Source organism: Muscardinus avellanarius (assembly GCF_963383645.1).
Source record: "Muscardinus avellanarius genome assembly, chromosome: 21".
Taxonomy (NCBI): domain Eukaryota; kingdom Metazoa; phylum Chordata; class Mammalia; order Rodentia; family Gliridae; genus Muscardinus; species Muscardinus avellanarius.
Window position 1 is genome coordinate 16,334,060 of NC_137807.1, and position 23,170 is coordinate 16,357,229.

The 23,170-nt window shown below is 49.7% G+C and overlaps 1 protein-coding gene across 1 annotated transcript; it reads left to right on the forward strand.

Moving 5' to 3' along the window:
- Positions 1 to 222: 222 nt before the first annotated feature.
- Positions 223 to 22,538, forward strand: PIK3IP1 (phosphoinositide-3-kinase interacting protein 1; the record flags this gene model as incomplete). The annotated part of the gene is made up of 6 exons (XM_080717411.1): positions 223 to 292; positions 1,447 to 1,563; positions 1,637 to 1,756; positions 2,702 to 2,902; positions 3,006 to 3,084; positions 22,334 to 22,538. The coding sequence occupies 6 exons, from the start codon at positions 223 to 225 to the stop codon at positions 22,536 to 22,538; spliced, it is 792 nt and encodes a 263-aa protein (XP_080573537.1).
- Positions 22,539 to 23,170: the final 632 nt, after the last annotated feature.

The following is a 23,170-nucleotide window of genomic DNA, read 5'->3' on the forward strand; positions in this document are numbered from 1 at the left end:
ATAGGAGGCTTAGGACCCAGGGGGCGCCTTTCAGCTGAAAAACACCTCTAGCTGCAGCAAGCTAGCTGGGAAGCTCCCAGTTCTAAAGAGAGGCTGTTTACCAGAAGAGTGTAACAAGGGCAGGTCTGACTGCGAGGCTGAGACAAGGAGGCGCAGCGGCAGGCAAGAGGACCCCAGTTGGACACTGGTAGTTCAATCACCTGCAGGACGGAGGACGCAAGGATGCCGCTGGCCTGGGTACAAACATTCCTTTTTAGCAGCATGCTCCTAGCACAAGCCTATGGATCTGGAGGTGAGGTTACAATTTTTCCTTTCTGCAGCAACTTAAGGAAGCAGAATGGGTAAAACCCCTTATTTTCCAAACGTGGCCGGGGTGACAGGAAATGAAGCTTTTAGTTGTTTTTTGCTGTTCTGTGGAAGCCGTCCCCCCTCCATTCCTTGCCAGGGGCTTGCTGCTCCATCTTTACCATTAAGAACAAAGGCAAGTGGCCACTTTCCCTTTTCTCAGTAGTAAACAGAGCCAGCCTGTAAGTTTATCGCCCCTCCTCCTTAAGTCCTTGTCGTTTTAGACCTTTTGCTGGTGTGGCCAGTGCACAGGCCCGGCTTTCCTCAGCCTCCTCCCAGGGCTCCAGCTGAGGGGAGAGGGAGCTTGCAGTTGCATCCAGGCAGCTATGAGGCAGGTTCCCACGGTTCCTTCGAGGCTCTCGAACATTTTTTTCTTTGTGGTACTGGGGGTGGAACCCAGGGGCTTTCTACTTCCGGGCTATACTCCCAGACTTATTTTATAAATATTTTATCTGGAAACAGGGTCTAAGTTGCTGAGAGCCTCACTAAGTAGCAGGTTCGCGATCCTCCTGTCTCAGTCTCCCAAGTACTGGGATTACAAGTGTGCGCCACCACGCCCGGCTCTCCCTTGAACATTTTGGCCGATTCAGTCCGGGCTTTCGTAGCATTCTTTTGGGAGTGTGGCCTGTTTTAACCGGCAAAAGGTGGCCGTATCGGTGAGGAGGAAACATCCGAATTTATGTAACATGGGCATTTCAACACAGTGATGACTTTCAGGTCCAGCTGCCCACAGACCCCAAACTCCTGTCATCTCCACAGAGGAACCCTAAGTCAGGCCTCTTCCTCCTACAAGGTGGCCTCAAATTGAAGAGTAACGACCCCTTACACTTTTGCAGTGCTTTCGACTTAGATAAATAAATGGCTGCTTGAGGGCCAGGCGCCGCCTCTGGGGCTCGACAGGAGCTCTCTTCCTTCACGGGGACCCTTCCAGGCAGGCTGGGTTCTCTCCAGGCCGGGAACTGGAGGCGAGCGTGCAGGGCCCAGGGCCTCCAGCCCCCCAGCACGGCCGGGTGGGCCCCGCGTGGCGCCCTGCCCGCCACGCCCGGTGCCTGCACTCCGAGGCGGGCCCACTCAGAGGCCCGGGACTCCTCTTCCTCCCAGGCTGCTTCTGGGACAACGGCCAGTGGTACCGGGAGGACCAGCCCTCGCCCGCGCCCGGCCTCCGCTGCCTCAACTGGCTGGACGCGCCCGGCGGCCTGACCCGAGCCCCCGAGTCCGGTGAGTGTGGCGCGGGAGGGACCCCGCGGGCGGCGGCCGCGGCCCGGCCCTGACGCCGCCTCTCCCCACTCAGGCGCCGGCAACCACAGCTTCTGCCGGAACCCGACCCGGGACCCGCGCGGGCCCTGGTGCTACGTGGACGGCGAGGCCGGCGCCCCCGAGAAGCGGCTCTGCGAGGACGCGCGCTGCCCAGGTACCCGGCCCGCGCCGCCGCGCGCACGTGCGCCCGCCCCGCCCCCCGCCGCTGATTGGCCGGGGCTGTCTCCAGGCCGCGGGGCCCGAAGCCCATTGGCCGGCGGCGGCGCTCGGCGTGAGCTCATCCTCCGCGCGCGCTTGTAAACAAACGTGGGAGGCGCGTCCCCTCCCCGGCGCCGCGAGGGAGGACGCCGGGTGTGTCCCGCCCGGGTTTATGGGCCGGGGAGCGGCTGCTGGGTGCAAGGAGGCTCTCCTCTCTCCTCTCTTCTCTCTTCTCTTTCTCTCTTCTCTTTTCTCTCTTCTCTTTCTCTCTCCCTCTCCCTCTCCCTCCCTCCCCCTCTCTCCCTTCCTCTCCCTCTCTCCCTCTCTCCCTCCCTCTCTCTCTCTGTGTGGCTGCCGAGGAAGCGAGACAATTCGGTAGAATTAAATGAGATAATGGAGGTAAAGCAGGATTTTGCGCAAAGCGTGCGCTCAATAAATGTGAGCTGCTGGGAGGAGTCATGGATGGTAGAGGTGAGGGGAATTCCTGGAGAAGATGGCAACTTGGCTAGGTTTGGAAGATCGCAGAGATTTGAAGAGAAGAAGACAGGGGAGGCAGGAGAGAGGCACTTAATCTGCAGTTTGCCCTTCACGAAGTACTGGGCTTACAAGTGAGCACCACCGTGCCCAGCCTCATGGCACTTCATCCAGGACTCTTCACGCTCTAGAAGGGAACCATAGCTTAGGGAGAAACGATAACAATTAAATGAACAAAACAACCACCTGGAAATGGAAAACAATGCATTTCACATTTTGCCTTGCAGCACATCCCAGCCAAAGGCCTGATATTGCCCCTGGGGTAGGGTTTGATTTCAGTGTGGGAGAGCATTTTTCCTCGCCACTTGGCCCAGATTCACTGTGGAATTCACACGGCAGTCTGATGAGAGCTATTTTCCATCTTCAGAGACGACCTCCCAGAGCCCCTCAGACTCCACAACAGAGCCTGAGAAGACATCGGAAGTGCCAGGCGATGATGAAGCACAGGTGTTTGCTCCTGCCAATGCCCTGCCCGCCCGAAGTGAGGCTGCGGCTGTTCAGCCAGTGATCGGAATCAGCCAGCGGGTGAGGGTGAACTCCAAAGAGAAAAAGGACCTCGGGACTCTGGGTATGGCTGCCACATCAGTGCCCTTGTTGGAATTCATTTGGAGATGTCATTTGCTGGTTGCCTGGGGTGTGGCTAATAGGACCTTGTGTCCTGTCCTTGGCAGGGTACGTGCTGGGTATTACCATGATGGCGATCATCATTGCTATAGGAGCTGGCATCATCTTGGGCTACACCTACAAGAGGTCGGTAGCTTCTCTTTCTGGGCTCTCTTGGGAAGTGGAGGAGAGGAAGGGACATAGCATCAAATCAGACTTTTCTTTGCATCTTTCTAACCCAAAAGGAAGTGGGGTGTTGAAGGAGGGAAAACCAGTTCAAGATGTTGAGACTTGATGACAGGCCTTTTCTTTGGTGCCTTTATTTCTCACCCAAACATCTTGTGAAACGGGGGTTCTGGTTCTCTTTCATAAGAAAGCCTTTGTCAGAGAGTGAAGTGACTTGCCCAGTTTCACACTGGCTTGGATTGGCACAACCTGGATTCAAGCCCTGCTTTATTATTATTGTTGTTGTTGTTGTTGTTATTATTATTGTATTGGGGACTGAGCCCAGGAGCCTTCTACCTCTGAGCTCTACTCCCAGCCCTGTGTTTTTGTTTTTTTTTTTTTTTTTTTTTTGGTGGTACTGGGGTTCCTGGAAGCCCTTCTACCTCCAGGCTACACTCCCAGACCTATTTTATATTTTTGAAACAGGGTCTCTTAAACCAGCATGGCTGGCTACGAACCTACGCGATCCTCCTGTCTCCGCCTCCCAAGCGCGGGGATTACAAGCGTGGGCCACCACGCCCGGCTTCCAGCCCTGTTTTTTTTTTTTTTTTTTTTTTTTTTTTTTTTTTTTGAGGCTGGTCTCAAACCTGTGGTCCTTCTGTCTCAACCTCCCAAGTACTGGGGTTACAGGTGTTTGTGTTGCGACTATGCCCAGTCAAGTCTTGCTTTTTTTTCTTTCCCCTGGTGGTACTAGGCATTGAACTTGGAATTGTTTGAGATGTTACCGTTTTTGTTCTTAGCTAGTTTAGAAAAAATAGCCAGAACTACCCTGCTGCAAGCTTAAGCAAAGTTTTTTATTACAAAGGTAGAAAGAAGGGACAGAACAGTCAAAGCACTGCGTTAGAGGGACACAGTGGAGTGCCTTGAAAGTAATACACTGAGGTCTCAATACATTTTTTTATTAGAATTCATAGCCAGGCGTGGTGGCGCACGCTTGTAATCCCAGCATTCGGGAGGCTGAGACAGGAGGATCAACGTTCACAGCCATCCTCAGCTACTTAGTGAGGCCCTTTGCAACTCAGTGAGGCCCTGTTTAAAAGTAAAGGATAAAAAAATAGGGCTGGGGTTGTACCTCGGAGGTAGAATGCTTCTGGGTTCCATCCCTGGTACCAAAAAAAAAAAAAAAATCATCATCTCCCCTTTCTCATCCTGCTTAGCCAATAGTCTTCCCCTCCACCCCAAGTGCAGGTGAAGGTCTGCCAGTTATCTCTGTGGTGTAAGCCTTTTTTTTTTTTTTTTTTTTTTTTTGTGGTACTGGGGTTCCTGGAAACCCTTCTACCTCCGGGCTACACTCACAGACCTATTTTATATTTTTTTATTTGGAAACAGGGTCTCTTAAGCCAGCATGGCTGGCTTCGAGCCTGCGCGATCTTCCTGTCTCCGCCTCCCAAGTGCCGGGATTACAAGCGTGCGCCACCACGCCCGACTAAGCCTTTCTTGTTAGATTAATGATCAAGCCATGTTACTTGGTTAGCAGGGTCACGGGTTACATGGTATATGCCCACTTTGAAAGTTTATTTTATTTATTTTTTGGTGGTACTGGGGGTGGAACCCAGGGGCTTTCTACCTCTGGGCTATACCCCCAGGTCTGTTTTATATTTTATTTGGAAACAGGGTCTCACTAAGTTGCTGAGAGCCTTACTAAGTAGCTGAGGCTGGCTTCGAACCTGTGCGATCCTCCTGTCTCAGCCTCCTGAGCCTGGGGATTACAAGCGAGCGCCACCACGCCCGGCTCACTTTGATTTTTTTTTTTTTTTTTTTTGGGTGGGTCTGGGGATGGAACCCAGGAGCACTAAATCTCGAGCTACACCCCCTGCCCTACTTTGTTGTATTATTTTTTACCTTGAAACAGGGTCTCACTAAATTGCCGAGGGCCTCACTAAATAGCTGGGATTAATAGAGGGCTGTCTGTGAACCACAGTCCTCCAGTCTCAGCCTCCCAAATGCTGGGGTTTCAAGTGTGCACCACCACGCTCGGCTTGAAATTTTAAAGTATGTATTGCCCACTTGTGTCCTTGTGGGTTTTCAGCCTCTTTTTATCCTTGTCTGCTAGAAGTTATTATGCTGAAAACTTGTTTTATAATGAAGAAACAAAGGATACAGGAATATAGTCCTTTAAAGTATGGAGGCTTTGGGCTATAATTCTTTTTGTGTAATTAGTCATTAATATTGGGTTCTTTTTTTGTGGCGGTATTGGGAATTGAGCCCAGGAGCATTCTCTCTCTGAGCTACACTCCCAGCCCTATTTTTTATTCTTTATTTTTGAAATAGTCTCACTGAGTTGCAAAGGACCTCACTAAGTAGCTGAGGCTGTCTGTGAACCGTGATCCTCCGGTCTCAGCCTCCCAAATGCTGGGATTACAAGAGTGTGCCACCATGCCCGGCATATAATTCTTTTTCTAAGTGTGGGTGTTTGTGTTTTAACATTATGTTCTCAACTGGGCTAACAGCCAACTTTTAGCTCACCAAGGTCAATCTTGGCTGCAGCTCTTGTCTGACAGCTTAGAGGCAGAGAAAAGAATTTTTATTCCTCTGCCCAAGTATATGAAAGCTTGTTTGTATTAACGATTAATGCAGTTCTGTGTGTGTGTGTGTGTGTGTGTGTGTGTGTGTGTGTGTTTGGTACTGGGGCTGGAACCCAGGGGCTTTCTACCTCTGGGCTACACTCCTATTTTATACTTTATTTGGAAACAGGGTCTCACTAAGTTGCTGAGAGCCTCACTAAGTAACTGAGGCTGGCTTCGAACCTGTGCGATCCTCCTGTCTCAGCCTCCGAAGTGCGGGGATTATAAGCGTGCGCCACCACGCCCGGCTTGCAATTCTTATTAATGATCAATGCAGACTTAATCCCCATCAGAACCCAGAGGCATTCTACAGTCGAGCTACACCCCCAGCCCAATTTTATTTATTTGGAAACTGGGTCTTGCTAGGTTGATAATATTCTCACTACTTGCTGAGGCTGTCCTGGAACCTTCGATCCTCCTATCTCAGCCTTCCAAGAACTGGGACCACAGGCATGCATGGGTGGCCTCGCCCGGCTCTAGTTCTGCTCTTTGGGTACTGAATTTTCTGCTGTCTAATCCAGAACGCTTGGCCTGGAAGTAAGAAGCACTGTGGAAGGCAGGCAGGACTGTCAGCACAGGCACTTAGAGACTGAATTCTTCCTGTGAATTGGCAAGTTCTGCTACTGGTTTTCAAGTACCATTTTTTCAGTTGAGGCTTAAATTTCCTGCTTCATAAGCAGTGGGATATTATTGTGAGGAAAACGGAAGAAGCGAGGAGGCGCTGGGAGTGGTGGTGGCTTGGGAGGCTCAGACAGGAGAATCTCAGGTTTGAGGCCAGGTCCAACAATTTAGTGAAACCCTCAGTAACTTAGTGAGACCCTGTGTAACAATAAAAAAGTAAAAAGGGTTGAGTGTGTAGCTCAGAGGTAGAATGAAGGCTTCTGGATTCAATCTTTAGTACCAGGAAAAAAGAGGAGCTGGAGAAGAGAGTCTGAAGCTGGAGCTCCGCGGTGGAGCACTTGCCTGGCACATGCAGAGTGCTGGGTTTGGTCTCCAGCATCAAAACAGAAAAAAAAGAAAAAAAGGGAGGGCCGGGCGTGGTGGCGCGCGCTTGTAATCCCTGCGCTTGGGAGGCGGAGACAGGAGGATGGCGCAGGTTCGAAGCCAGCCTCAGCTACTTAGTGAGGCTCTCAGCAACTTAGTGAGACCCTGTTTACAAATAAAGTATAAAATAGGTCTGGGAGTATAGCCCGGAGGTAGAAAGCCTCTGGGTTCCACCCCAAGTACCACCAAAATAAATAAATAAATAAAAAAGAACAAAGGGAGTCAGCCAGTCACTGCAGGCTTGTGATCCCCATACTTGGAAGGCTGGGACAGGAGGATTGTAGGCTCGAGGAGGGTCTCAGCAACTTAGACCCTGTTCCAAAATAAAGAATAAAAAACAGCGCTGGGGGTGTAGCTCAGAGGTAGAATGCACCCTGGTAAAAAAACACACACACACACACACACACACCCCTCTTTACTTCTCACCACATAATAGAAAATAAACGCAGGGCCTTCCTGGGAACTCAGGGACTGACCTGTGGCTGGGACTTCAGAGGGAGGATGTATATTTTTTAAAGTTTCCTGAGACACCATGTGATGCGCATTCAGAAGAGTCACAGTCATTTTTGTAGTATGGGCTGACTCTGGAAATTATTTGCTGTCCTTGGGCAGAAACAAGGGATTTGACTTTCTCTTCTGAGAAGTTCTCCTCTTAGGGAGGTAACACAGTGGCCCACATTTTTTTTTCTTCTTTTTATGGTACTGGGGATTGAACCCTGGGGCATTCTACCTCTGAGCTACACCCCCAGCCCTATTTTTATTTTTTATTTTGAAACAGCGTCTCACTAAGATGTGGAGGGCCTTACTAAGTAGCTGGGGCTATCTGAACCTGCCATCCTCCTGTCTCCGCCTCCCAAGTGCGGAGATTACATGTGTGCACCACCACACCCTGCCCCGGCATATTTAGTTTTTTTTTTTTTTTTTAAATTTCACTACGTCTCACTATGTTGTCCAGGTTGACCTTGAACTCCAGGCCCTGGGATTTCAGGGTTGCACACCGTGCACTGTTACTTTGTATGCTGTAACTCACTTTTTTTTTTTTTTTTTTTTTTAGTACTGGGGATGGAGCCCAGGGGCATTCACCTCCGATCTACACCCCCAGCCCTATATTCTATATTTTAATTTTTGAAACAGGTCTCACTGAGTTGCAAAGGGCCTCACTAAAGTAGCTGAGGCTGCCTGCGAACCATGATCCTCCTGTCTTGGCCTCCCAAATGCTGGGATTACAAACGTGACACCCGGCTCAATTTTTTTTTTTTTTTTTTGGTACTAGGGATTGAACCCAGGAGATTCTACCCCTGAGTTACATCTCAGCCCTGTTTGTTATTGTTGTTGTTTTGGAAACTGGGTCTCACGAAGCTGCAGAGGGCTTCAGCAAACCCGGACCTAGGACCTTGCTCTTTTAGCCTCTCAAGGGCTAGGTTACAGGTGCCACTGCACCTGGCTCAGTCACTTTTACGAGGCAGATGCTGTATCCCCAGTTTCCAGATAATGAAATGGAGGCAGGAGAACTTAAATGCCTTGCTTGAGGTTACACATGTAGCGTTTGGTGGAGAGACATCCTACCCTGCAGCTAGTAGCTATCTTTGTGACTCTGGGCAAGGGGTTGTAAGTTTCAGACCAACCTTAGCAACCGAGCAAGACCCTGGTTCAAACAAAAAATAAAAAGGGTTGGGAATGTAGCTCAGAGCTAGAATATTTTGGAAAGCCTGGCTGGCGGCCCACCTTGTAATCCCAGCATTTGGACAGGAGGATCTGTTCACAGACAGCCTCAGCTACTTGAGGCCCTTTGTAACTTAGTGAGACTGTTTCAAAATAAAGAATATAGAGCAGGGCATGGTGGCGCACGCTTGTAATCCCCGCGCTTGGGAGGCTGAGATAGGAAGACTGCACAGGTTGGAAGCCAGCCTCAGCTACTTCGTGAAGCTCTCAGCAACTTAGACTCTGTTTCCAAATAAATTGTAAAATAGGGCTGGGGTGTAGCCAGGAAAGCCCCTGGTTTCCACCCCCAGTACCACAAAAAATAAAGAAAGAAAGAATAGCAAATAGGGTTGGAGGTATAGCTCAGAGGTAGAATGTTCCTGGGTTTCATCCCCAGAACTGCAAAAGAAGAAAAAAAGAAAAGAAAAAGGGCACTGAATGAGTCAATGCTTTCCAATCCCCATTCTTTTGCTGGTTTTCTGTGATTCAGGAAGCAGAGGTCCAGACCTGAGAGGGCTTCCTGCCCCCAGACTCAGGCTGAGGCACACAGTGGGGTGGCAGGTCCAGGGCGCAGGCTCAGGCTGAGGAGCACAGTGGGAAGGCAGGTCCAGAGGCACCTGCTTGTTCATGTCAGGGTTAGAGGAAGCGGGGCCTGATGTGCTGGTGCACACTCGTAATCCCGGTACTTGGGAGGCTGAGGCATGAGGGCTGCGGACTTGAGGACAGCCTTAGCAAGTAGTAAGACTCTCATCAACCTAGCAAGACCCTGTTTCAAAGTAAAGATAAATAGGACTGGGAGTGTAGCTTGGTGGGAGAACGTCCTGGGCTCAGTCCCAGACACACACACACACACACACACACACACACACACACACACACACACCCTCCCTCCCTCTCTCCCGTGCTCCCGTTCCCCTCGGGCAGTGATCCAGTGGCTCATTGAGCGTCCTGCAGAAACCCTGCGCTGAGCTCTGTCCTCACAGCCCTCCTAGCTCCTGGATCGCGCTGGGCTGGGCGCCAGTCCTGGGGCTGTTTCCAGGCCTTCTAGGTGCTTGAGCTGACAAAAACATTTTTTTTCCCCTGGTACTGGAGATTTCATTTAGGGGTATTCTATCTCTGAGCTATATACACCTTCAGCCTTTTTTTATTTTGAAACAGAGTCTCATAAACAGTGTCATTCTTAGTGAGCTGAGGTGCTCCCTAAGTTGCTGAGGCTGGCTGTGAACCCGCGATCCTCCTGTCTCAGCCTACCAAGTATTGGAATTACAGGCATGCGCCACCACACCTAGCTGACAAAATGGGTTTTTTTGTTTGTTTGTGTTTTGTTTTTTAAGTGGTCCTGGGGTTCCTGGAAACCCTTCTACCTCTGGGCTACACTCCCAGATCCATTGTTATTTATTATTATTATTTTTTTTGTGTGTGGTACTGGGGTGGAACCCAGAGGCTTTCTACCTCCGGGCTATACCCCCAGATGTTTTTTTAATATTTTATTTGGAAATAGGGTCTCACTAAGTTTCTGAAAGCCTCACTAAGTAGCTGAGGCTGGCTTTGAACCTTTGCGATCCTCCTGTCTCAGCCTCCCAAGCACGGGGATTACAAGCGTGTGCTACCACGCCCGGCTTTCAAAATAATTTTTAAAAAATTGGGCTGGGGTGTAGCTTGGAGATAGAATGCCCCTGGGTTCAATCCACACCACACCCAGCTGACCCATTGTTATATTTTTATTTGGAAACAGGGTCTCTTAAGCCAGTGAGGCTGACTTCTAACCTGCACAATCCTCCTGTCTCTGCCTCCCAAGCACGGAGATTACAAGCGTGCACCACCACGCCCGGCGTTTTGTGTGTGTGTGTGTGGGGGGTTACTGGGGATTGAGCCCAGGGGCATTCTACTTCTGTGCTACACCCCCAGCCCTATTTATTTTGAAACAGGGTCTCACTATGATGATCGAGTCTCACTCCTTGCTGAGGCCGTCCTCAAACCTGCAGTCCACTTCTTTTAGTCTCCCAGGTACTGATTACAGGTGTAAGCTACTATGCCCGGCTCTGACAAAATATCAATTCCAAGCTCCGTTCTGGTGCCAGTAAGGAAGTGCGGCCTTTTCCTGTAGACTTGCTCCTCGAGGCTGCGTGGAGACCGCCCCTTGGGGCCTCCTTTCCTTTGCCCTCGGGCGTTGCCCCGCCACCAGCATAAACTAACCACCAGGCCACCCTCTCCTCAGCAGATGCGCTCCCAGAACAGACTGTACAACAGGAAACCACAGGCGGGTAGCAACAAGCTCAGCTCCCCTCTCCTCGCAGTGAGAACAGAGTGTCCCAGTAAGAGCTGCAGGTTGAGTATTGATTCAGGTTCCTCTGAACTTTGGTTTCCTGTCAGCTGGGTGGGGATATACCTCTCCACGCTCATCCACCCAACGTTACCATCCAGTACTACGAATCAGAAGTAGGACTCCAGTCCTACAATCACGGTACAGCCAGCGTTTATTTGTTGTTACTGGGGATTGAACCTAGAGGCATTCTGCCTCCTAGCTACACGCCTAGCCATTTATTATTATTTTTTTACTTCTTTTTTATTTTTAAAATTTTTTATTGGTGCATTATATTCATATATCATATTGCGGTAAAAAAAATTGTGTGAATGTTGTTATTATTTGTGTGTGTGTGTGGTACTGAGGTTTGAACCCAGGGGCATTCTACCACTGAGCTACATAACTAGCCCCATTTTTTTTTTTTTATTCTTTATTTTGAAACAGAGTCTCACTAAGTTGCAGAGAGCCTCACTAAGTAGCTGAGGCTGGCTGAGAACCTGTGATCCTCCTGTCTCAGCCTCCCAAGTACTGGGATTACAAGTGTGTGCCACCACACCCGGCTTCCCAGCCCTTTTTTTTTATCCTTTATTTAGAAACAGGGTCTCACTAAGTTGCAGAGGGCCTCACTAAGTACCTGAGGCTGGCTGCGAACCTGTGCTCCTCCTGTCTCAGCCTCCCAAGTATTGGGATTACAACTGTGTGCCTCCATGCCAGGCTCCTCAACCCTTTTCATTTTATTTTTTTTTTGTGGTACTGGAGATTGAACTCAGGGGCCACACCTGAGCTACAACCCCAGTGCTAATTTATTTAGTTTTGGAAACAGGGTCTCCCTAGGTCAATGAGAGTCTTGTTACTTGCTGAGGCCTCAAGCCTGTCTGTGATCCTTTAATCTTAGCCTCCATGTACTGGGATTACAAGTGTGTACAACTAAGCCCAGCTAGCCCTTTTTATTCTTTATTTATTTTTGTGGTACTGGGGGTGGAACCCAGGGGCTACCTGCGGACTATACTGCCAGATCTATTTTATATTTTATTTGGAAACGGTCTCAGTAAGAGAGCCTCACTAAGTAGCCAAGGCTGGCTTCAAACCTGTGCGATCCTCCTATCTCAGCCTCCCAAACGCTGGATTATAAGCATGCGCCACCACACCCAGTTTAGCCCTTTTAATTTTTTATTTACTTAATTTATTTTTGTGTGTGGGTCTGGGGATGGAACCTCAGGGGCATTCGACCTCTGACCCCTGCCCTATTTTTTATTCTTTCTTTCTTTTTTTTTTTTTTTTGAAGATTTAAAGTTTATTAGAAAGATAGAAATACAGAAAATAGAAATACAGCTCCATACCAGACTGGCATGGAAGGTGACTCAAATGAATACACCCTTTATTCTTTATTTTGAAGCAGTGTCTCACTAAATTGAGGAGGGCCTCACTAAATAGCTGAGGCTGTCTGTGAACTGCGATCCTCCGGTCTCAGCCTCCCGAATGCTGGGATAACAAGCGTGCGCCAACCCGCCCGGCTGCCCTTTTTATTTTGAAACAGGGTCTTACTAGGTTGCTGGGCGTCTTGCTAAATTGCTGAGACTAATCTAGGACCTACAATCCTCCTGCCTCAGCCTCCCGAGTACTGGGATTACAGGCATGTGCGACTATGCCCAACTTTACTTTTTATTTTGAAACCGGATCTTGCTGAGCTATGGAAGGGCTCCCTGACTTCTGGAGGCTGGCCTTGAACCTGCTGCAGTCTTCCCGCCTCAGCCTCCAAAGTATTGGGATTACGCCGTGTGCCATGGTGCCTGGCTGATCTCATTCCTTCCTAGTAAGGAAGGCCCTGATGGTATGCCTCTCCCTGATGGTCCGCCGTAGCCTCATGATCACCTTAGTAGCACTATTACGTTGTTTTACAGGGAAGTGCTGGGATGTAGAAGGGTTAAGTACTATGTATAAGCTACGCAACCAGTAAAGTCTGTCTAGAGAGTAGACACCTGCACCCGGTGGTGCAGGCCAGTGATCCCAGTACTTGGGAGGCTGAGACAGGAGGATCACAGGTTTGAGGCCAGCCTCAGGAAATAACCAGACTCTCAGCAACTTAGTGAGACACAGTTTTTACACAAAAAATTATAAAGGAAAAGTTGTCGAGGTGTAATGTGTAACGTTGGCTTTATCCTTAGTACCATCAAAAAAGCCCCAACGAAGACAAAACCCTAACAGATCCCAGCTCCGTCGTCTGCTTGAGTAGGTGAAGGAGCTTTGCACCTGCCTTTCTATTTCGGAAACAGAGCACAGTAGACAGAACATAGGCTTGTTGTGGGGATGGAATTAGTGTGGTTTGGCCCTACAGTGGTCAGTTCACGACCCCTGCTGTCTTGGGAAACTCGTCCTGGGCGGCAGGGTGGCTCAGCGCTGCTTGTCTTTGGAAAAACAGCAGTGGATCAGAGTAATAAAAACTTAGCCGGGCATGGAGATGCACACCTGTAATCCCAGGGCCAGGAGGCTGAGACAGGATAACAAGGCCAAGACCGGTGCATACTAATTAGGAAGATCCTGTTTCAAAATAAAAGTCGTGGCGCACGCTTGTAATCTCAGCACTTGGGAGGCTGAGACAGGAGGATCACAGTTCGTGGACAGCCTCAGCTACTTAGGCCTCTGCAACTCTGTGAGATCCTGTTTGAAAATAAAGAATAAAAAATCAGTCTGAGCCAGGCGTGGTGGTGCACGCTTGTAATCCCCCCGCTTGGGAGGCTGAGACAGGAGGATCGCACAGGTTCGAAGCCAGCCTCGGCTACTTAGTGAGGCTCTCAGCAACTTAGTGAGACCCTGTTTCCAAATAAAATATAAAATGGGTCTGGGAGTATAGCCCGGAGGTAGAAAGCCTCTGGGTTCCACCCCCAGTACCACAAAAAAAAAAAAAAATCAGTCTGGGGGTGTAGCTCAGAGGTAGAATGCCCCTAGGTTTTATTCCTAGTACCACACACACATACACACACAAAGAAGAAATAAATAAATTAAAATAAGCCGGGTGTGGTGGCACACGCTTGTAATCCCCACGCTTGGGAGGCTGAGACAGGAGGATTGCACAGGTTCGAAGCCAGCCTCAGCTACTTAGTGAGGTTCTCAGCAACTTAGTGATTTAGTATAGCCTGGAGGTAGAAAGCCTCTGGGTTCCACACCCAATACCACCAAAAAAAAAAAAAAAAAAAAAATTAAAATAAAAAGTACAGCTGGGCATGTTGGTGCACGCTTGTAATCCCAGTACTTGGGAGGCTGAGACAGGATTGCAGGTTCAAGGAAAGCCTCAGCAAATAGACTCTCGTCAACCTAGCAAGACAGTGTTTCAAATAAAAATAAGGCCGGGCATGGTGGCACAAGTTTGTAATCCCAGCATTTGGGAGGCTGAGACAGGAGGATTCCAATTCACAAACAGTTTCAGCTACATAGTGAGGCCCTTTGTAATTCAGTGAGACCCTGTTTAATAATAATAATAATAATAATAATAATAATAATAATAATAATAAACAACTGAGTGTGGTGGTGCATACTTGCAGTTCCAGCATTCAGGAGGCTGAGACAGGAAGATACAGGTTCGCGGCTAGCCTCAGCTACTTAGGCCCTTTGCAACTCAGTGAGACCCTGTATCAAAATAAAGAATAAAATATAGGGCCGGGGGTGTAGCTCGGAGGTAGAATGCCCCTGGGTTCCATCCCCAGTACCGCAAAATAAATAAATAAATAAATAAATAAATAAATAAGGCTGGGGATGTAGCTCAGAGATAGAATACCCTTGGGTTCAATCCCCAGTACCCTCCCCTCCAGAACACAGCCTGGTGTGGTGGCGCCTACTTATAATCCCAGTACTTGTCTCAGGATTGCAGGTTCGAAGGCAGCCTCGGGAACTTAGTGAGGCTGTCAGCAATTTAGGGAGACCGTGTTTCTAAATAAAAAATAAGCCGGGCGTGGTGGCTCACGCTTGTAATCCCCCGCGCTTGGGAGGCTGAGACAGGAGGATCACGCAGGTTCAAAGCCAGCCTCAGCTACTAAGTGAGGCTCTCAGCAACTTAGTGAGACCCTGTTTCCAAATAAAGTATAAAATAGGTCTGGGAGTATAGCCCAGAGTTAGAAAGCCCCTGGGTTCCACCCCCAGTACCACCAAAATAAATAAATAAATAAATAAATAAATAAATAAATAAATAAATTAGGTCTTGGAGTGTAGCCTTGAGGTAGGAGGCCCCTGGGCTCCACCCCAGTACCCCCCCACACACACACGTGAAAATGTCTGTGCTCAGGTATGATGGCACGTCCCTGTAATCCTAGTACTTGGGAGGCTGAGACAGAGGATCATAGTTCAAAGCCAGCCTCAGGAAGTAAGGGAAACACTCAGCATTTAGTGAGACCCTGTTTCAAAACTAAAAATTAACCCAGTATTTGGGAGGCTGAGACAAGAGGATCATAGGATTGAGGCAAGCTATGATTTAGTGAGACCCAGTTTCAAAATAAAAAATAAAATAGTACTGGTTTGGTGGCGCACACTTGTAATTCTAGTACTTAGGAGGGTAAGACAGGAGGATTGCAGATTCAGAGCCAGCCTCAGCTACTTAGGCCCTCTGCACCTTAGACCCATTTCAAAATAAAAACTAAAAAAAACCCCAAAAAACAAACAAACAGACCAAAAAAAAACAGGACTGGGGTTGTAGCTCAGAGGTAGAATGGCTCTGGGCTAAATCCCCAGTATCCCCCATACACACACACACACACACACACACAATGCTGGAGGTGTAGTTCAGAGGTAGAATGCCCAGGATTCCATCCCCCCACCAAAAAAAAAAAACAAAAAAAAAAACATTTAGCCGAGCGTGGTGGCGCACACTTGTAATCCCAGCATTTGGGAGGCTGAGACAGGAGGATTGTGTCTCATGGACAGCCTCAGCTACTTAGTGAGGCCCTTTGCAACTCAGTGAGACCCTGTTTCAAAATAAGGAATTAAAAAATCGGGTTGGGGTGTAGCCTGGAGATAGAATGCTGCGGGGTTCAATCTCTAGTACCATAAAAACAAACAAACACCCCCCCACCCCCAGCCACCTGCGGTGCCCTGGTGCAGCAGAACCCTAGGAGACCACACCTGCTCCTTTCACAGGCCGGGTAGCCGGCCAGTCGAGGGAATTCCTGCAAGGCCAGTAATTCCAAGGATCCCTCGGATGGAGGCCAGGCTGTGGGGTGGAGCTTTTCCGGCTGCCAGGGCTGCGGGTGGGGCTGGGTCTTTGTCTAGTGCGAGTTCAGAGGGCAGCACAGCGCGGCTGTAAGTGCAGTGTCTGCAGTAGCTCCGAAGAGAGCTCTTATTTTCTGATGGGGGGGAGGGAGAAGCAGTGAGTGAGCACACTCCACCCCTTGGGAGAGGGGCTGAGTCAGTGAATGCACCCTTTGTTCTTCCTTGGCCACAGCCAGCAGCCTGCCTGCCCCTCACCCACCGAGGCAGAGGGGGCTGGGCTCCCTGGTGGTCAGTGCCACAGGCCTGGTGGCACCCGTGGCTCACAGGCAGCATTTCTCGCAGGCACATGTGGTCGGGTGGCTTCTGGCCTCTAAATGTATGAGACTCATCTAGTCTAGGCCCGGCATCTGCTTCCTTTATCCTTGGTGGCTTTTTCAGGTCAGTTCTGCCTCATTAGCAGGCGTCCATCCCACCCCAGGGCTTGTATATGACATGGCCTGACAGCAGCAGCTCAGGGGGCTGCAGGCATGTGCTTGGGAAGAACGGCGCTGAGAAAGCAGGGCTCTGAAGGCACACTCCAAAGCCTCAGTTTCTTCGTCTAAAAAATGGGAGAAAGTACACGCTTGTAACCCCAGCATTTGGGAGGATCTCGGTTCACAGACAGCCTCAGCTACTTAGTGAGGCCCTTTGCAGCTCAGTGAGACCCTGAGTCAAAATAAAGAATAAAATAATCGGGCTGGGGGCTGGGCGTGGTAGCGCAGGCTTTTAATCCCCGCACTTGGGAGGATCGAGCAGGTTCAGAGCTAGCCTCTCTGGCTTAAGAGACCCTGTTTAAAAAAAAAAAAAATAGCCGGGCATGGTGGTGCAAGCTTTTAATCCAAGCATTCGGGAGGCTGAGACCTGAGGATCAAGGTTTGCGGACAGCCTCAGCTACTTAGTGAGGCCCTCTGCAACTCAGTGAGACCCAGTTTCAAAATAAAGAATAAAAACTGAGCCGGGCGTGGTGGTGCACGCTTTTAATCCCCGCACTTGGGAGGCAGTCGCGCAAATTCGAAGCCAGCGGTGCTGGCTTAAGAGATTCTGTTTCTAAAAAAAAAAAAAAAAAAATAGGTCTGGGAGTGTAGCCCAGATTTAGAAGGGCTTCCAGGAACCCCAATACCACACACACACAAAAAAAGAATAAAAAATAGGGCAGGGGGTGTAGCTCGGAGGTTATATGCCCCTGGGTTTCATCCCCAGACCCCCACACACAAAAAAAAGATTTTATGTGTGTGTGTGTGTATATATATATATATATATACACATACATACACACACACACACATACACACACATATATGTATGTATCTATGTATGTATGTCTGGGATTGTAACCCAGAGATAGAAGGGTTTCCAGGAACCCCAGTACCAGCCTCAGCTACTTAGTGAGGCTCTCAGTTACTTAATGAGACCCTGTTTCCAAATAAAGTATAAAATAGGTCTGGAGTAGAGCCCAGAGGTAGAAAAGCCCCTGGGTTCCTGGCTCCCCTGGATTTTGAAATTCAGCCTGTGCAGACAAGCCATCCCTCCATTCCTTTTGAGATGGGCCTGGTCGGGGGCCCAGGTCAGCTCTGAGCCCGCTGGCTCCCCCGCAGCCTTGCAGGAGCTGGGTCTCAGGAGTCCAGCACCTCTCCTAGCTCATTCCTTTGGTAAACTGCCTTTTGGTCTTCCTGCTAGCTTGAGCATTTCCCTTAATAAGATGAAGGGTACCACAAAAAACAAAAACAAAACCCCAAATCCCCAGACCTAGCCGGGCGTGGTGGCGCACACTTGTAATCACAGGAGAGTCGCACAGGTTCGAAGCCAGCCTCAGCTACTGAGTGAGGCTCTCAGCAACTTAGTGAGACCCTGTTTCCAAATAAAATAGAAAATAGGTCTGGGAGTGTAGCCCGAAGGTAAAACGCCTCTGGGCTCAGCACCACACACACAAAAAAATAATTGCAAGAAGTGCAGAAATGTCCTCTAACTGACATGGGGGGGCGGGGGTTGAGGAAGATAGGGAAAGTGGAGAAATGCCTGTTGGGTAGAAAGCCCCTGGGTTCTACCCCCAGTACCACAAAAAACAAAACAAACCCCAGACCTTCCAAATTTCTCCATACATTGGAAGGCTTGAAGAATCAGTCTCCCCTCCACACACACTTTCTTTTGGGTACTGGGGAGTGAACTGGGGCATTCTACCTCCAAGTTACACCCTCAGCCCTTTTTTATTTTGAAATAGTTTTTTTTTTTTTTTTTTTTTGCAGTACTGGAAATGGAACCAGGGGTATTCTACCTCTGACTACACACTCAGCCCTTTTTTTTTTTTTTTTAATTCTTTATTTTGAAACTGGGTCTCACTGAGTTGCAAAGAACCTTACTAAGTAGCTCCGGCTGTCCACGAACCGTGATCCTCCTGTCTCAGCCTCACAAATGCTGGGATTATAAGCGTGCCTTGAAATAGTGTCTTGCTAAGCTTCTGAGGCTGGCCTCAAGCCTGCGATCCTCCCGTCTCAGCTTCCCATGTATCAAGATTACAAGTGTGTACCTACTGTGTCCAGCGTTGATTTTTTTTTCTTTTGGCACTTGGAGATTGGACCCAGGGGCATTTCTACCTTCAAGCTAGACTGCCAGTCCTACTTTTTTTTTTTTTTTTTTTTTAATTTGAACCAGGATCTTGGTAGGTTGATGAGTCTCACCACTTGCTGAGGCTGTCCTTGAACCTGCGATCCACCTGTCTCAGCCTCCCAAGTACTGGGATCACAAGTGTGTGTCACCATGCCCAGCTGGCCTTTTTATTGTGGAAGGGGGTTTCTTCCCCTGCTATGGCGGCTGTGACTGATGCACAGCAGCCAGTGGCTTGGCTGCAGATGACGCCGTTCCCACCGATGGCATCCCTCCATTTCCCACTGGGTGTGCTGGAGGTTTTCTGTTGTGGGAATCGATGGTGCCCAGTAAAAGACTATTGAAAGGAATGGGCGGGAGTCTGTCTTCTGTGTTCAGAAACTCAGTCACCCCCGACCACCCAGGGTGCCTCAGGAGGAGGAGCTGGCTCAGTAATCAGCCTCCAGCAGCCTTACAGTCAGATAGGAAGCCAGAGGTATCTCAGGTGAGGACTCTGGCCGGTCAGGGTCCCTGGAGATTTTCAGGCTTAACTCCTCATTTTACAGATGATAAAATTGAGGCCCAGAGAAGAAGGGGTTAGAGATTACATAAACAATACATTCCTTGGCTGGTCAGTAGGAGAGTTTCCTTGGGAAACCAATTAAGATAACATTGCTGGGAGCTTGGTGTGGTGGCAGCATGACTGTAATCTCTGCTTCGGAGGCTGAGACGGGAGGATCTCAAGTTTGAGGTATATTAGTGAGGCTTTTAGCAATTTACTGAGACCCATTTTCAAAACAAAACATGCAAAAAGAAAAGAACCTCTGTAATACTGGTGAATCAAATCATATTCAAGGCAAATCATGACAGTCCCATATGAAAAAAAAATTTTTTTTTGCAGTACCAGGGATGGAACCCAGGGGCATTCTGCCTCCAAGCTACACCCCCAGCCCTATTTATTATTATTATTTTTTATTATTTATTTATTTATTTATTTATTTATTTATTTATTGGTGGTACTGGGGTTCCTGGAAGCCCTTCTACCTCTGGGCTACACTCCCAGACCTATTTTTACATTTTTTATTTGGAAACAGGGTCTCCTAAGCTAGCGCGCGCTGCTGGCTTCAAACCTGCGCGATCCTCCTGTCTCTGCCTCCCAAGCGCGGGGATTACAAGCGTGCACCACCACGCCCGGCTTTTATTATTTATTTTAAAACGCAGTCTCACTAAGTAGCTGAGGCTGGCTGTGACCTGTCTCCACCTCCCAAGTACTGGGATTACAAAGACAGTTTTGAGAGCTGAGTGCAGTGCACATGCCTGTCATCCCAGGACTTGGAAAGCTGAGATAGGTTTGCAGGTTTGAGGCTAGCCTCAGAGGTATAGTGAGACTCTCACACCTCACAGGACCCTGTTTCAAAACAACAAAAGGCCGGGCGTGGTGGCGCACGCTTGTAATCCCCGCGCTTGGGAGGCTGAGACAGGAGGATCTCACGAGATTTGAAGCCAGCCTCAGCTACTTAGTAAGGCTCTTAGCAACTTAGTGAGACCCTGTTTCCAAATAAAATATAAAATGGGTCTGGGAGCGTAGCCCGGAGGTAGAAAGCCTCTGTGTTCCACCCTTAGTACCACCAAAAAACAAAACCAAAACAACAACAAAAAAACTTTTTTAAAGGCTGGGGGTAGAATGCTGCTGGGTTCAATCTCTTTGCCTGCATACCTGCCTCCCCCACCCCACACAAATAAATTGAAGACAGTCCTGAGTCACCTATGGAAACTTCCTCTCCTCCCCCAATATTCCCCAGTCGCTATAGTTTTTTTTTTTTTCTTCAGTACTAGGGGTGGAACTCAGGGACATTCTAACTCCAAGCTATACTCCCTGTCCTACATTTTATTTTATTTATTTATTTATTTTTAGTGGTATTGGGTGTGGAACCCAGGGGCCTTCTACCTCTGGGCTACACTCCCAGACCTATTTTATATTTTTATTTGGAACCAGGGTCTCTTAAGCCAGCTGAGGCTGGTTTCGAACCTGTGCGATAATCCTGTCTCCCAAGCGCGGGGATTACAAGCATGTGGCACCATGCCCAGCTCAGTCTGTAGTTTCTGTCATTACATTTCACATCAAGATGGAGATGTGTCCAGGTGTCCAGTGGCACTCACCCCCTGGCTTGGGCAGCCCTTGGAGCCCTCCTCATCTTGTACGGGTTGGGGACGCTCCGATTCAGGCCCAGGCTCACACCTTCCAGGATCTGAGGGTAAGAAAGCTCTCATTGCAGGATAGTCACGTCCACTTTATGGACAACTTTACAAGTTAAGGCCAAAGTTGGGATAGTTCTCCAGGTCTCTTGGAGCCCTGAGATGAAAGAACAAACCCATTTTTAAAAAAATGTTTTGTGAGCCGGGCGTGGTGGCGCATGCTTATAATCCCAGCATTTGGGAGGCTGAGACCAGAGGATCATGGTTCGTGGACAGCCTGAGCTACTCAGTGAGGCCCTTCGCAACTCAGTGAGACCGTTTCAAAGAATAAAAAATTGGGCAGGAGCCGGGCGAGGTGGCGCAAGTGTAATCCCCACACTTGGGAGGCTGAGACAGGAGGATCGCATGGGTTCGAAGCCAGCCTCAGCTACTTAGTGAGGCTCTCAGCAACTTAGTGAGACCCTGTTTCCAAGTAAAATATAAAAAAGGTCTGGGAGTATAGCCCAGAGGTAGAAAGCCTCTGGGTTCCACCCCCAGTACCATCCACACACACACACACACACACACACACACACACACACACAAAATTGGGCAGGGGGTGTGGCTCGGAGGTCAAATGCCTCTGGGTTCCATCCCCAGACCCGCAAAAAAAAAAAAATTTTTTTTGTGGTAGTAGGTATTAAAGCCAGGGGCATTCTACCTCCAAGCTACGCCCCCCAACCCCCCCCCCCTTTTTTTTTAACAGGGTCTCACTAAGTTATGGAGGGCCTGAATATCTGAGGCTGGCCACAAACTTGCCCTCCTCCTGTCTCAGCCTCCCAAATACTGGGATTACAAGTGTGTGCCACCATGCCTGGCTCATAGCTTGCCCTAAATCTCTTTTTAAACTGGGCATGGTGGCGGCATGCTTGTAATCCCAGTACTTGGGAGCCTGAGACAGGAGGATCGCAGGTTCACAGCCAGCCTCGGGAACTAAGTGAGGCCCACGAGGCCCTCCACAACTTAGTGAGACCCTGATTTCAAATAAGAAGTTGGGCTAGGAGTATAACTTGGAGGTAGAATACCTCTGGGTCCAATTCCCAGTACAACAAAATAAAACAGAAAACAACTCTTCTAACCAGGCGTAGTGGTGCACACCTGTGCCTGTAATTCCAGTATGGGAAAGCAGAGGCAGGAGGACCACAGCCAGGCTCAGCAGCTTAGACTCTCAGCAGCCGGAGACTCTTTGAACACACACACACAAACAGGCCGGGGTGGAGCTCTGAGGCAGAGCACTCTGCGTTCCAGCCCCAGTACCACCACAAAAGCCCTCTTTCCTCTGGTGTCTCACCGAGTCCCACCGCTGCTGAGCGAGGCGCCTGCTCTGTCACCCCCACCTCGCAAGTGGGGGGCAGGGGTGAGAGACAAGGCAGCCTGGCAGAAAGGAACTTGACCCTCGGCCAGGGTCAGTGTCCCTCCCGACTCAGCCGCCGGGCCCAGGGATGCTGCCGACAGAGCCAGGCCTCACTGGGGAGCCTGGCCTGAGCGCCGCCCTTTCCTCTTTCAGGGGGAAGGACTTGAGAGCGCGGCAGGAGCAGAAGGCGTGTGAGCGGGAGCTGCAGCGCGTCACCCTGCCCCTGTCGGCCTTCACCAACGCCGCCTGTGAGATCGTGGACGAGAGGACGGTAGTGGTCCACAGCAGCCCGACCCCTGTGGACCCGCAGGAGGGCAGCGCGCCCCTCATGGGCCAGGCCGGCACTCCCGGGGCCTGAGCGGCTGGGGCGGGAGCCCACGCAGACACTGGTGCAGGACGCCCCGACAGCCGGGAGGGGCGACATCTTGTGTTGTGGTTGAAACCTGGCCCCACTGTTAGTTTTTATTTTTTATTTTTTGAATCTTCACAACAGAAGCAGGCAGGGCGGATGGCGAAGCTTCAGTAGGATTTTGCCTGTGGATGGCGACAGCGCACGGCTGACGGGGGCTTCCAGACATCGCCCTGCAGTGGACCGGCTGGATGGCGCCCAGGCTGCCCCGTGCCGGCTCAGGCCCCGCTCTACACCTGTCCTCCATGAGCCCAGCGGCGTAGACTGTTATGCGTGGTTCAGGCCAGGCAAGTCAAGAGGCAGCGCTGAAAAAAATAGCTTTTTTTTTTTTTTAATGTTTGGGATGGAGCTCCCTGCTGACCTCTGAGAAACGGAAGTGAGTGTGTATGAAGTCAGGACAAGGCTGGGGCCGCTGGCCGCACTCCAGCTGAAGACTGTGCCTTGACAGCTGCCGGGCCAGGGCTGCTTCCTGTTCCTTACAGAAAGGAAGGGAAGAGCTGTTACATTCCACTTGGGGGGGTAAAGGAGGTCCCACTCGGCAGAGGCGGTCTTGAGGTGCCCCAGACTGTCGCCCCAGGGGT